The 15,469-nt window shown below is 39.7% G+C and overlaps 1 protein-coding gene across 1 annotated transcript in view; it reads left to right on the top strand.

Annotated features, from left to right (window-relative positions):
• The window catches only part of SMC1B (structural maintenance of chromosomes 1B), an 89,565-nt gene that overhangs the window by 56,996 nt on the left and 17,100 nt on the right, over nt 1–15,469 (top strand). Inside the window, 2 exon segments of the mRNA XM_076007828.1 lie at nt 14,080–14,216; nt 15,296–15,441. Of these exon segments, the coding sequence (XP_075863943.1) occupies nt 14,080–14,216; nt 15,296–15,441 (283 nt within the window).

Genomic DNA, 15,469 nt, shown 5'->3' on the forward strand with positions numbered 1-15,469 from the left:
AATGACAGAGTAGAAGCAATCTGGCTTTAGTTTTCCCCACAGAATATCAAAACTAAATATATAGTGCTGAAATTATCACCAGCAATGTCCCAGAACTCAAATACAAAGATGAGACAGTTCCTGGGGCCATAGAGAAGTGAAAAAATCTCACAAATGGTAAGAGAATCAAGTTTTTATATCTATGATGCCCTTTCCCCAATAGGCCAAGCACCAAGTGTGTGGAAAATTTTCCCAACTCACAGTTACTACACTGGAAAGATTGAGATTGAGGGGGATCCCACCTCCTTGGGTTCCCAAGCAGGAGACTTGTCCCTGCCTCAACCCACGAGAACCAATCACGAGTGCCTGAAGGGAGAAAGACTCCTGAGGACATCCAAAGCGGGGAGGCAGGACTAGCATCCTCAGACCAGGAAACTTTAATCTGTATCTCAGCAGAGGAGGCACCCAATCAGAGTGGCTGGCTGTTGGCAGCATCACATTGTAGGAGATTGGTTCCACAGGTCCCCTGGGCACAAACTCCTAGCCAGCCCTCCCACATTGCCAGAATATCGCCCTTTGGGCTCTCCTCCATCTAGGACTGGCAATGCTCCAAAGTTTGCTAGAGCTAAACAAACCTGGGCTTAAGGCACCATCTAGTGCCTCAAAGGAGGCAGTGACTCAAAAAAAACCAATTCAACAGGTGTATTGCAAAGAAATCTCTAAGGAATCCTATCCAGTAAAAATAAGCCAGACAGAAATGACTGGAATAAATAATCCTTCAATGTGAAAGCACATTAAAGAAAAAAAGAAAACACAGATGTCCACCCACAAGAACCAATAGCAAACAGGGAACCATGATCTTATCAAACAGAGCAAAGATCCAATGTAGCAAGTCTAATGAGATGGTAATAGGTGAGCTGATCAAAAATTCAAAATAGCAGTTTTAAGGAAACTTAGTAATCCCAAAATAATACAGAAAAACAATGCAGAAATTTGTCAGAGAAGTTTAACAAAGAGATTGAAGTAATTTTAAAAATCCAACAAATCCTGGAACTGAGAAATATTATTCGTTGAACTGAAAAATTTATTAGAGGCTATCAAGAACAGAATGCATCAAGCAGAGGAAAGAATCAATGAGCTTACAGACAGGCTATTGAAAACTACTTAGAGGAGAAAAAAAAGATTGGAATTCCTACAAGATTTGGATAAGTATCACAAAAGAGTAAATCTAAGAATTACTGGTGTTCAAAAGGGAGCTGAGCAAAAGCAATGGTGAGAAAGCTTATTGAAAGAAATAATAGAAAACTTTCTAAAACTTGAGAAAGACATAAATTTCCAGGTACAGGAAGGCCAGAGATCACCAAATAGATTAAACCCAAATGAAACTACCCCAAGGCACAACAACTGGACTCACAAAGGTAATAAATACAGAAAAATTAAAAAGCAACACATTGAAGCATACTACAAGAGAAAACCACTTAGCCACAAAGGAAGGTAGGAAGAGAGGATGCAAAATAACCAGAAAAAAAGTAACAAAGTGGAAACAGTATGCCCTTACCTATCAGTGGTAACATTGAATGTAAATGGACCGAACTCTCCAATTAAAAGGCATAGAGTGGCTAAAGCTGGGCATGGTGGCTCATGCCTGTAATCCTAGTACTTTGGAAGGCTGAAGTGGGAGGATTGTTTGGGGCCAGGAGTTCAAGACCAGCTTGGGCAACATAGTGAGACCATCTATACAAAAAATAAGAAAAATTAGCCAGTTGTGGTAGCACATGCCTATAGTCCCAGCTACTCAGGAGGCTGAGGCAGGAGGATTGCTTCAGCCCAGGAGTTGGAAGTTGCAGTGAGCTATGATGGTGCCATTGCAGTCTAGCCTGGGCAACAGAGCAAAATGTGTCTCAAAAAGCAAAATAGGTCAGGCGTGGTGGCTCACGCCTGTAATTCTAGCACTCTGGGAGGCCAAGGTTGGTGGATCATTTGAGCTCAGGAGTTCAAGACCAGCCTGAGCAAGACTGAGACTCCATCTCTACTAAAAATAGAAAGAAATTAATTGGACAACTAAAAATATATACAAAAAATTAGCTGGGCATGGTGGCACATGCCTGTAGTCCCAGCTACTCAGGAGGCTGAGGCAGAAGGATTGCTTGACCCCAGGAGTTTGAGGTTGCTGTGACCTAGGCTGATGCCACGGCACTCTAGCCCGGCAACAGAGTGAGACTCTTGTCTCAAAAAAAAAAAGAAAGTGGCTGAATGGATAAAGAAATAAGAGCCAACACTATGCTGCTTACAAGAAACCCAATTCATCTATAAATACCCATTGATTGACTGAAAAAGAAGGGATGGAAAAAGATGTTCTATACTAATGAAATCCAAAAAAAGAGCAGGAGTAGCTACAAAGACTGTAAAAAGAAACAAAGGTCACTATATGATGATTAAGGTGTCAATCCAGCAAGAGAATATTACATTTATAAATATCTATGCATCCAATATAGAAACACCCAAGTATGTAGAGCAAACATTAATAAATCTAAAAGGACAGCTAGACTGCAATACAAAATAGTAGAGGACTTGAACACTCCACTCAGTAATGAATGGATCTAACAGACAGAAAATCAACAAAGCATTGGAGTTAAACTATACGCTAGAGCAAATGGGCCTAACATTTATAGGACATTTCACCCAAGTGCTACAGAATACCTATTATTCTCATCAGCATATGGAACATTCTCCAGAATAGACAATATGTTAGGCATCAACTTTGAATTTCAACAAATTCAAAGAAGTTGAAATCATATGAAGTATTTGCTCTGACCACAATGAAATAAAACTAGAAATCAATAACAAGAGGAAGGAGGGGGGAAAGGGCATTTATTGAAACCTTAAAATTTGTGCCCCCATAATATGCCAAAATAAAAAAAATAACAAGAGGAACCTTACAAACTACACACACACACACACACACACACACACGAAAATTAAACATGCTCCCAAACAATCAATGGGTCAATGAAGAAATCAAGAAGGAAATTTAAAAATTTCATGAATCAATGAAAATAAAAATACCATATACCGGCCGGGCATGGTGGCTCACGCCTGTAATCCTAGCACTCTGGGAGGCCGAGGCGGGCGGATTGCTCGAGGTCAGGAGTTCGAAACCAGCCTGAGCAAGAGCGAGACCCCGTCTCTACTATAAATAGAAAGAAATTAACTGGCCAACTAATATATATATAGAAAAAATTAGCCGGGCATGGTGGCTCATGCCTGTAGTCCCAGCTATTCGGGAGGCTGAGGCAGGAGGATCGCCTGACCCCAGGAGTTTGAGGTTGCTGTGAGCTCGGCTGACGCCACAGCACTCACTCTAGCCTGGGCAACAAAGCGAGACTCTGTCTCAAAAAAAAAAAAAAATTTTATTAAAGACTTTTGCATCTGTATTCATGAGGGTAATGATCTATAGTTATCTTTTCTTGAAATGTCTTTATTACATTTTTTGGTGTCAGAGTAAAGCCAGATCCATAAAATGAGCTGGAATTGTCTCTCCTCTTCTTTCTTGAGGAGTTTGTGTAGAATTGGCATTGTTTCTTTCTGAAATGTTTGGTAAAATTTGCCAATGAAGCCATCTGTGCCACCCACCTTTCTTTTGGTAAGATTTTAAACTACAAATTAAGTTTCCTTGTGAGATAAGGCTATTCAAGGGTATCTTTTTCCTTTGGTAGTTTGTGTCTTTTAAGGAATTTGTGCATTATATCTGAGTTGTCAAACTTACTAGCATAACGTTATTCACAATTTTCTCTTTATCCTTTTTAAGGTTTATAGGATCTGTGCTGATATACTTTCATTCCTAATATTGGTGATTTGTCTTCTTTCTTTTCTTCTTGAGTCTAGCTAGAGGTATATCAATTTTATTGATCCTTCCTAAGACCAGCTCTTAGTTTTATTGATTTTCTTTATGATTTTCTGTTTCTGTTATTGATTTCTGTTGTTTTTTCTTTCCTTCTACTTATTTTGATTTAATTTACTCTTCTTTTTCTAGCTTTTTTTTTTTCTAGCTTTTTTAAGATGGAAATTTATATTATATATTTTAGACTTCTCTTTCTAATACAAGTATTTCAAACTATTTATTTCCCCTCTAAATACTATTTAAGCTGCATCCCTCAAATTTTGGTATGTTTATTTTCATTTTTATTCCATTCAAAATATTTTCTAATATTCCTTGTGATTTTTTTCAGACTCAGGAGCTGATTAGAAGTGTGTTATTTAATTTAACAGATATTGGCAGGAAAAGGGTGTTTCAGATATCTTTCTGAAACTTACTGATTTTTAATTTAATTCTGTTGTTGTAAGGAATATATTCTGCATTATTTCAATCCTTTCAAACTGCTTAAGGCATTTTTTATGGCCTAGCATGTTGTCTATCTTAGTGAATGCTCCATGCACACTTGAAGTGAATGTGAATGTGCATTCTACTGTTGGATGGAGAGTTCTATAAGTGGCAATTAGACCAGGTTGGTTGATATTACTCAAGTCTTCCATGTACTTACTGATTTTCTGTCTAGTTGTTCTAGCAGTCACTTGGAAATTTGTGAAGTGAATGTGCATTCTACTGTTGGATGGAGAGTTCTCTAAGTGGCAATTAGACCAGGTTGGTTGATGTTACTCAAGTCTTCCATGTACCTACTGATTTTCTGTCTAGTTGTTCTAGCAGTCACTTGGAAATTTCCAAGTATACTTTTGGATTTGTCAGTTTCTTCATTGAGTTCTGTCAGGTTTTACTTAATGTATTTTCAAACCTTGTTATTAGGTGTATACATATTTGAGATCATTATATATATATATTTTTTTATTCTTAAGATATTCTTTTTTTTTATTTTGGCATATTATGGGGGTACAGATTTTAAGGTTTCAATAAATGCCCATTTCCCCCCCTCCCCCCAAAAGTCTGAGTCTCCATCATGACCATCCCCTAGATGGTGCACATCTCACTCATTATGTATGTATATACCCGCCCCCCTCCCCCCTCCCACCTGCCCAATACCCTATTACTATAGTACCTATGTGTCCACTTAGGTGCTACTCAGTTAATACCAGTTTGCTGGAGAATATATCTGGTGCTTGTTTTTCCATTCTTGGGATACTTCACTTAGTAGTATGGGTTCCAGCTCTAACTAGGAAAATATAAGATGTGCTATATCACCATTATTTCTTAGAGCTGAATAGTACTCCATGGTATACATATACGACATTTTATTAATCCATTCTTGGATTGATGGGCACTTGGGCTGTTTCCACAGCCTTGCAATTATGAATTGTGCTGCTATAAACATTCGAGTGCAGGTGTCTTTTTTGTAGAGTGTCATTGGATCAGTTGGGTAGATGCCCAGCAATGGGATTGCTGGATCAAATGGTAGATTCACTTGTATCGCTTTAAGGTATCTCCATATTGCTTTCCACAGAGGTTGAACTAGTTTGCAGTCCCACCAGCAGTGTAGGAGTGTTCCTCTCTCTCTGCAATCACGCCAGCATTTGTTATTTGGAGACTTTTTGATAAAGGCCATTCTCACTGGAGTTAAGTGATATCTCATTGTGGTTTTGATTTGCATTTCCCTGATGATTAGAGATGTTGAGCATTTCTTCATATGTTTGTTGGCCATTCTTCTGTCTTCTTTAGAAAAATTTCTGTTCAAGTCCTTTGCCCACTTTTTAATGGGGTTATTTGATTTTTTCTTCCTAATTTTCGTGAGTTCTAAGTATATTCTAGTTATCAGTCCCTTATCGGATGCATAGGATGCAAAATTTTTCTCCCATTCTGTAGGTTGTCTGTTTACTTTCATGACTATTTCTTTGGCTGTGCAGAAGCTTTGTAGTTTGATCATGTCCCATTTATTTATTTTTGTTGCTGCTGTGATTGCCTTTGGGGACCTCTTCATAAACTCTTTGCCCAGGCCAATGTCTAGGAGAGTGTTTCCAACTTTTTCCTCTAGAGTTCTAATAGTTTCATACCTTAGGTTTAAGTCTGTTATCCAGCGTGAGTTGGTTTTTGTGAGAGGTGAAAGGTGTGGGTCCTGTTTTAGCCTTCTACAGGTGGCTATCCAGTTTTCCCAGCACCATTTATTGAAAAGGGATTCTTTTCCCCAGCGTATGTTTTTGTCTGCTTTGTCAAAGATTAGATGGCTATATGAGGATGGTTTTATATCATGATTCTCACATCTGTTCCACTGGTCAATATTCCTATTTTTGTGCCAATACCATATTGTTTTAATTACTACATCTTTGTAGTATAGTTTGATATCTGGCATATTAATGCCTCCCATTTTGTTTTTGTTGCCTAGAATTGCTCTTGATATTCGAGGTCTTCTTTGGTTCCATATGAAGCGTAAAATTATTTTTTCTATATCTGTGAAGAATGCTGATGGGATTTTAATAGGTATTGCATTGAATCTGTAGATCAGTTTGGGTAGTATAGACATTTTGATGATATTGAGTCTGCCGATCCACGAGCATGGTATGGATTTCCATCTGTTTACATCCTCTGCTATTTCCTTCCTCAGTGTTTCATAGTTCTCCCTGTAGAGGTCTTTTACGTCCTTGGTTAAGTATATTCCTAGGTACTTTAATTTCTTTGTTGCTATTGTGAAGGGAATTGAGTCTTTGATTTGGTTCTCAATTAGATTGTTGTTGGCGTATATGAATGCCTCTGATTTCTGTGTATTGATTTTGTATCCTGAGACTTTACTAAATTCATTGATCAGTTCCAGGAGTTTCTTGGTTGAATCTTTGGGGTTTTCTAGATACAATATCATATCATCAGCAAACAGTGAAAGTTTGATCTCTTCTGCCCCTATTTGGATACCTTTGATTCCATTTTCCTGTCTGATTGCTGTAGCCAAGACTTCCAGTACTATGTTGAACAGAAGTGGAGATAGTAGGCAGCCTTGTCTGGTTCCAGTTCTAAGTGGGAATGATTTCAATTTTTCCCCATTCAGTATGATGTTGGCTATGGGTCTGTCATATATGGCTTGTATCATTTTTAGGTATGTCCCTTCTATGCCTATTTTCTTAAGTGTTCGTATCATGAAAGGGTGTTGAATTTTATCAAAAGCTTTTTCTGCATCTATTGAAAGAATCATGTGGTCTTTGTTTTTGCTTCTGTTTATGTGGTGAATTGCATTTATAGATTTACGTATGTTGAACCATCCCTGCATCCCTGGGATGAAGCCCACTTGGTCGTGGTGGATTATTTTTTTGATAAGTGTCTGGATTCAGTTAGCTAAGATTTTGTTGAAAATTTTTGCATCTATATTCATTAGGGATATTGGTCTGTAGTTTTCTTTTTTTGTTGCATCCTTTCCTGGTTTTGGTATCAGAGTAATATTCGCTTCATAAAAGGTGTCGGGGAGGTTTCCGTTCTTCTCGATGTTGTGGAATAGTTTCTGCAAGATAGGTACTAGTTCTTCTTTGTAAGTATGGTAAAATTCAGGTGTGAAGCCATCTGGACCGGGACTTTTCTTTTTAGGGAGATTTTTAATTGCTGTTTGTATTTCAGCTGTTGAGATTGGTCTGTTCAGGGAATCTATTTCTTCCTGGTTGAGCCTAGGGAGGCTGTGTGTTTCTAGAAAATTGTCCATTTCCTCCACATTTTCCAGTTTGTGTGCATAAAGATTTTTGTAGTATTCATAAATTGTATCTTGTATCTCTTTGGGATCAGTTGTGATATCTCCTTTTTTATTCCTGATGGAGCTTATTAGAGATTTCTCTTTTCTGCTTTTCGTTAGCTTAGCCAATGGTGTGTCAATTTTGTTTATTTTTTCAAAGAACCAACTTTTTGTTTTATTAATCTCCTGAATAGCTTCCCTGTTTTCAATTTCGTTTAGTTCTGATTTGATCTTGTTGATTTCACTTCTTCTGCTGGGTTTGGGGTTGGTCTGTTCTTCTTTTTCCAGCTCTTTGAGTCGTTTCATTAGATTGTCTATTTGTGATCTTCTTGTCTTTTGGCCTATGTCTCCATAGGCATTTATGGAGATAAACTTTCCTCTCAGAACTGCTTTAGCTGTGTCCCAGAGGAGTTGATAACTTGTCTCTCCATTGTCATTTTCTTCATAGAACTTTTTTATTTCCGTCTTGATTTCTTCATTTACAAAGTAATCATTTAGTAGGAGGTTGTTTAATTTCCACGTTTTTGTGTAGAAATGTGAGTTTCTGTTAGGGTTGATTTCTACTTTTATTCCACTGTGATCTGAACAGGTACATGGTATGATTTCTATTTTTTTTAATTTCTTGAGATTTTCTTTGTGTCCTAGGATATGGTCAATCTTAGAGAATGTCCTGTGAGCTGATGAGAAGAACGTATATTCAGTGGATTTTGGGTAGAATGTTCTGTAGATGTCTGTCAGACCCAATTGTTCTAGAGTTTTGTTTAAGTCCATTATTTCCTTATTAATTTTCTGTTTGGAGGATCTGTCTCGTGCCGTCAGTGGGGTGTTGAAATCTCCGGCGATTATGGAGTTGCTATTAATCCATTTGCTTAGCTCCAGTAAGGTTTGCTTTATGAATCTGGGTGCACCTAAGTTGGGTGCATATATATTTAAAATTGTTATCTCTTCTTGTTGGACTGTGCCCTTCACCATTATATAATGACCCTCTTTGTCTTTTACTACTTTTCTTGGTTTAAAAACTAAATCGTCTGAAATTAGAACTGCCACACCAGCCTTCTTTTGGCTTCAATTTGCTTGGAATATTGATCTCCACCCTTTTATTTTTAGTCTATATGCATCCTTGCAGGTTAGATGTGTTTCCTGAAGACAGCATATACTTGGCCTGTATTTTCTTATCCATTCAGCCAGCCTATGTCTTTTGAGTGGAGACTTTAAGCCATTCACATTTATTGAGAGAACTGATAGGTAAGGTAGATTACTGATCATTCTGTTGGGTTGGATGTTGTTGCTGTGATTTCTGTCTTGAGCCATTGTAATATCTGGCCTTTAATATCTTTGGGTTTTGGTTGTTTTTATATTCGTGGGTTATTATTATGATGTTCCGTGCATAACGCTGTTTTAAGTACTTCTTGTAGGGCTGGTCTTGTCTTGGTGAATTCTCTGAGCCTTTGCTTGTCTGAGAATGTTTTTATTTCTCCTTCATATATGAAGCTTAGTTTTGCAGGGAATAATATTCTAGGCTGGGCATTGTTTTGTTTCAAAAGAGTGAGAATGGGGCCCCAGTCTCTCCTTGCTTGTAAAGTCTCATTAGAGAAGTCTGATGTTATTCGAATTGGCTTTCCCTTGTATGTTACTTGCTTCTTTTGTCTTACAGCTCTTAGAAGGGCCTCTTTAGTTGATACTTTGGTCAGTCTGATGACTGCATGTCGTGACGTCTTCCTGTTTGCGTTGAATCTCCCAGGGGTCCTCTGAGCTTCTAGAACTTGTATATCAAGATTTTGAGCAAGGCCTGGGAAATTTTCCTCTATTATATCTTCAAACAGCTTGTCCAACCCTTGAGTGTTGTCTTCTTCCCCTTCTTGTAACCCTATGACCCTCACGTTAGGTTTCTTCACATAATCCCACAGCTCTTGTAGGCTTTGCTCTTTTCTCTTGTTTCTCTGCTCTATCTCTGTGACTGATTTATTTAATTGGAGGGTGTTATCTTCAAGCTCTGAGATTCTTTCTTCTGTTTCTTCTACCCTGTTCTTGAGACTTTCCACTGTATTTTGTAGTTCCTTGAATTGGTTCTTCATTTCCAGGAGTTCGGTTACACTTTTCTTCATTGTGTCTATTTCTTTTCCCATATCCTGGAGACTTTTTGTGGTTTCTTTGTGTTGGTTATTGAGTTGTTGTTGCAGCTGGGTGAGTGTTCTTATGATCCACATACGAAATTCCTCTTCTGTCATATTGGTTGCCTGATTTTGGTTGGTGTCCGTTTCTAGGGGGCTGGTGCTCCTCTTTGGGGGTGTGTTTTCTGTTTGGTTTTTCATATTTCCTGAGTTCCTTCGCTGATTTCTTCCCATGTCAATCAGTTGTTGTTTCTTTCCTTAGGTTATTGTTTGGGTATTCACACACCTTGTTTAGTTTCTGAGGCGTTAGGTGGTGTCTGTGGGTGAAATTGGACCACTCCCTGTATATTGAGTCAGTGGGTGCCGTCCCTGTCAGTAGGTGGCGTTTGCTTGGAGGAACAGGCTCAGGGCGGGGCTGGAATGGTCCTGCTCAGCCAGAAAGTCTGTGTGTGGGGGTGGGGCTGTCTGAGACCCGCAGTCTGGAGCGGGCCTCGCTTCTTTCCACCCTCCCCAACTCTGCAGCTACTCCTGGGCCTCTGCCAGCAGGCCAAACCACAAGCCACCAGGCCTCCCCGGACTGTGATGCCGGTGGCGGGGAGTTTCCCTGCACAGGAATGCCACCAGGGTTGGGAGCACGGCCTCCTCCTGGGAGGAGGGTTGCCCTCTAGGACGCAGATCCGCCCCTGGAGGCACACCCACCTCAGTAGGCTGTTCACGTATAACCCTTCTGTGCCCCGGGCAATGCTAGCCCTCGGTGCAGAGGATCTGGTCTGCAGGTCCGACCTCTGGGTCCCAGAGTTCAAACTGTATCCCCACCAGGGAGAGGATTTCCGGTCCCAATTCACCCACAGGGAGCCCAAGCTGGGTCTATGTCTCTCAGCCTCTGAGTCGGCACCGTTCTCCTGGGAACACGGTGCCAGCAGCACCTGGGAGGGAGGGCGGGTAGGGAGCTCACAGTCTTGAGTTCCCCTGAGTCAGGTGTAGGGTCCTAAACGGGAAGGTCCCGTTCCCTGGAGGTGCCTCCGGCTGGTGGCTGTATTGTCTCTCTGGGCAGATGCAGGTAGGGTCGGCGGAGGGGAGGAGGAGGCAATATGGCGCCTGCCACGGGGCTCAGGTCTGTGCACACGGAGGTGCCCGGAGGAAGTTGGGAACCTGGTGCCACGTCTGCTACAGGCTCACCGTTGGCAGGCGGCGGCAGTCTCTGGGCTGGTATCCGCAGGTCTCTCCACCCGCTGGGGAGCCCACCAGCAGTCCCGAATGCAGGGGAGGGGAAACGGCAAATCCACCTACCCTTGCCGCTGGTCTCCGGGCTGCTCCGGTGGTGTCAGCCTCCAGTTCTCCTCCGCAGCCTCCTCCCGTGGAGTCTCCCGGGGTCTCAGGTACCCCTCCTTCCGGCCCTTGTCCGCTGTATGCTCATCTTCTTGCTTCTTTCCTCTAATTTCTGCTAGAATCTGTCTTTTCTGCAGAGACCTCTGTCTAGCGGTGTTATTCGTCCGCCATCTTGCTCTGCCCCCCCTAGATCATTATATCTTTTGATGAATTAATCCCTTTATCATAAAATGCCCCCTTTTTGACCCTGTCATATTCCTTTTTCTGAAGTCAATTTTGAACTTAAATAGACTTTCTTTCTAAAGAGTTCTGCCTATCAAGTGTTAATTGAGGTTCTCATAAGAATCAAACTAGAATTATAATCAAGATTGTATTGGATTGATTTATTTGGGGAGAAGTAATATCTTCAAAATATTGTCATCCCATCTAAGAACATAGAATGTCCCTTTATTAGAATTTTAAAGTTTTTTCTGTAGAGATCTATGTGTTCTTATTAATAACCTACATATTTTATATGGTTTTTTTTTCTTGTTGAGTAGGATCTATTTTTATGGTATTTTTCTAGTTGGCTTCTAATGGTATAAAAAATGGTCTCAAATTTTAGATTGATCTAACATCTGATAACTTTGCTAAACCCTCTTATTAATTCTAGTAGCTTATCCATTCTGTTTTCCACATATTAAATTTAGATGTCTGTGACATCCAATTGGAGGTATAAAATAGGTAGTTGAGTATACAAGTTAGGAGTTTCTGTTGTTTGTTTTTTCTTTCCCTCTACTTATTTTGGTTTAATTTACTCTTCTTTTTCTAGCTTTTTTAAGATGGAAGTTTATATTATATATTTTAGACTTCTCTTTCTAATACAAGTATTTCAAACTATGTATTTCCTTCTAAATACTATTTAAGCTGCATCCCTCAATTTTTGGTATGTTATATTTTCATTTTTTATTCCATTCAAAATATTTTATAATATTCCTTGTGATTTTTTTCGGACTCAGGAGCTGATTAGAAGTGTGTTATTTAATTTAACTTGAGTATACAAGTTAGGAGTTCAAGGGAGAGGTCTATGCTGGAGATACAAATTTTGGGATTGTAATATATAAATGGTACTTAAAATCATGTGATTGTGTGGTGTAAGAGCACCAAGTAAGTGAATGTGGGTAGAAAAGAGAAGTGATCCCACAAGATGTTGGCAAGTTGAGGAGATGAGAAAGAACCATTAAAGAAGCAGCCAGTGAGGGGAGAGGAAAGCCAGAGTAGTGTGGTGTCCCAGAGCCAGGTGAAGAAGTGTTTCATTCATACACAGTCTAAATGTCTGCCTCCTGCAGCAGAATTAAATTCCTTAAAGATTGATTCTTCTCCTACAGGCAGTGCAGTCAGAGGTTAAGAGCAAGGACTCTGTAGCCTGCCCTCTGAATGTGTCATGCCTGGCTCTACCACATCCTAAGTCGGTGGGCTTGGGCAAATTACTTAACTCTGTGTGCCTTAGTCTCGTCTGTTAAGTAAGGATAATGGTATTACTGACTCATGGAGTTTAACAATTTAAGTGAGTTAATTCATATAAAAGTTTTTATAACAGTGTCTGGCATATGGTAACCTCTCATTAAATATTATTTATTTGTATTATTATGGTTGTTTTTGTATCAGCAGTATCTATCACAATGTCTGATACAATTAGTGCTTAAAAATATTTCTTGCTCAAGGTCAGGAGTTCGAAACCAGCCTGAGCAAGAGCGAAACTCCATCTCTACTAAAAATAGAAAGAAATTAGCTGGACTACTAAAAATATATAGAAAAAAAATTAGCCGGGCATGGTGGCACATGCCTGTAGTCCCAGCTACTTGCGAGGCTAAGGCAGAAGGATTACTTGAGCCCAGGAGTTTGAGGTTGCTGTGAGCTAGACTGACACCACAGCACTCTAGCCCGGGCAACAGAGTGAGACTCTGTCTCAAAAAAAAAAAAAAAAAATTATTGAACAAATGATTTTGCTAGCAGGGTTTGTGAGGGAGAGAGGTTAGAAAGGATGAGCTACAGTTGATATTGGAATTCTTTATGAGGAGTTTATGAAGCTGGCAAAGTAGCATAGTGCATCAGGAAGGAACATGTTCTTAAATTCCCAAATATGGTGTTTATATACGAATAGCTATTTGAAAGGACTAATAAGAAAAATGCATAAACTTAAAAATAGGGATGGAACCCTATAGAACCCTATATAAGATCTAAGAAGCATATCACCCATATGCAATATGTAGATCCTGATTCTATCAACCAGTTATTTTTTTAATGTCATGAGGAAATTTGGCAGTGATAGCAATGTGATATTAAGAAACTATCATTTGTTAGCTATAATAGTTTATGGTTTTGAATTAAAAGTCACTTCATGGCCAGGCGCGGTGGCTCACGACACCTGTAATCCTAGCACTCTGGGAGGCTGAGGCAGGCAGATTGCTCGAGGTCAGGAGTTCGAAACCAGCCTGCGCAAGAGAGAGACCCTGTCTCTGCTATAAATAGAAAGAAATTAATTGGCCAACTAATATATATACAAAAAATTAGCCGGGCATGGTGGCGCATGCCTGTAGTCCCAGCTACTTAGGCTGAGGCAGAAGGATTGCTTGAGCCCAGGAGTTTGAGGTTGCTGTGAGCTAGGCTGATGCCATGGCACTCACTCTAGCCTGGGCACCAAAGCGAGACTCTGTCTCAAAAAAAAAAAAAAAAAAAAAAAAGTCACTTTACTTTTAGAGATACTTATGAAAATATTTACAGATGAAATTACATGATGTCTGGAATCAAATAATCCAGTGGTGGGGAGGGGTGATGAGTGGGGTTATAGATGAAATGAGAATGACCATGAATTGCTAATTATTAAAGTTGAGTGAGAGCTACATGGGGGTTCATTATAGTATTATTTCTACTTTTATATTTGTTTGAAATTTCCCATAAGAAAAAAAATTTTTGTTAAAGCACTCTGTTTACCACTTGTTATGCTTGACTTTACCATACTAGATTAGAATTTGAAAAACAAAAAACTCGGCTTAATGTTCAACTTGAGTATAGTCGCAATCAGCTGAAGAAGAAATTAAGTAAGATCAACACGTTAAAAGAAACTATCGAGAAAGGTAGAGAAGACATTGATAACCTAAAGAAGGTAATTAGTAATGGGTTGCTGAAGTGCCTCTTCATTGGCATTGACTTCCTTCATTGAATAAACCTGTGTTGAGCTCCTGATGAGTCCTGATGGTGATAGAAGGGGTGGGGGCAGATTTAAGAAAGACTTAAAAGTAAAATCAGCAGAGCTTTGTGAATTACTGAATGTTGAAGTGTGAGAGAGGGCAAGAGAGGGGTGCCACAGATGACTCTGAATTCTAACTTGGGTGACTGATGGATGGAAGCAGCAAGTTAAGGAGGGAAAATTCTGGACCTGTGGAGTTTAAGTTGCCTACGTGATATCTACATGGCAGTTTCCAGCAGGCAGTTAAAAAGTAGATACTAGGAGAAGTCTATGCTAGATAATCAGATTCAGGAGTTGCTGGTTTATGGGAGTAAATTAAAACCATATGAGAATGGTTGCAACTCCCTGGTAGGGCAGGCAGTGAAGATGAGTGGAGCAGCGATGAGATTCTGGAAGGTGGTCAGTCAGCTTAGGAGGAGAGCCAGAAGAGGTGGTATCCTAGAAACCCCAGAGTTTCAGGAAAGAGGAAGTAATGAAAGCTGTCAAAAAGGTAAAGTCTAGGCCGGGCGTGGTGGCTCACGCCTTTAATCCTGGCACTCTGGGAGGCTGAGGCAGGAAGATCACTTGAACCCAGGAGTTGGAGGTTGCTGTGAGCTAGGCTGACGCCACGGCACTCTAGCTGGGCAACAGAGTGAGACTCTGTCTCAAAAAAAAGAAAGAAAGAAAGAAAAGTACAGAAAATGTCTGATACTGCCAATTAGAGCTCATAATAGCAAGAACACTTTCACTGGACAATGGAAATAGAAGTCAGATGGCATTGAGCTAAGGAATTAATCCAAAATGAAGGATAAAGGTGGGTAGTGATCACCAGTTTCTAAAAAGTGTAGAGTGAGAGTGGGCCACAATCTGTGATGGAGGGTCAAGGTTCAAGCAGCACACAGGATGAGATGTTTTCTTTTGGAATGACTGGTTTGGTTTTATTCATTATAAAATAATCTATCGACCTTATTAACATAAAAGATGATAAATCTACAATGCAAACTCTCTCTGTTTAGGCTGAAGAAAACTGTCTTCAAATTGTGGATGAACTTATGGCAAAGCAGCAGCAACTTAAGGACATATTTGTCACTCAGAATTCCAACATTGAGAAAGTTCAAACTCAAATTGAAGAGGAACGAAAACAGTTTTTGGCTGTTGATAGGTAATTAAGAATTCATCAGTTTGAAAGA

Source organism: Microcebus murinus, chromosome 10, assembly GCF_040939455.1.
Source record: "Microcebus murinus isolate Inina chromosome 10, M.murinus_Inina_mat1.0, whole genome shotgun sequence".
In the NCBI taxonomy this organism is placed as follows: Eukaryota; Metazoa; Chordata; class Mammalia; order Primates; family Cheirogaleidae; genus Microcebus; species Microcebus murinus.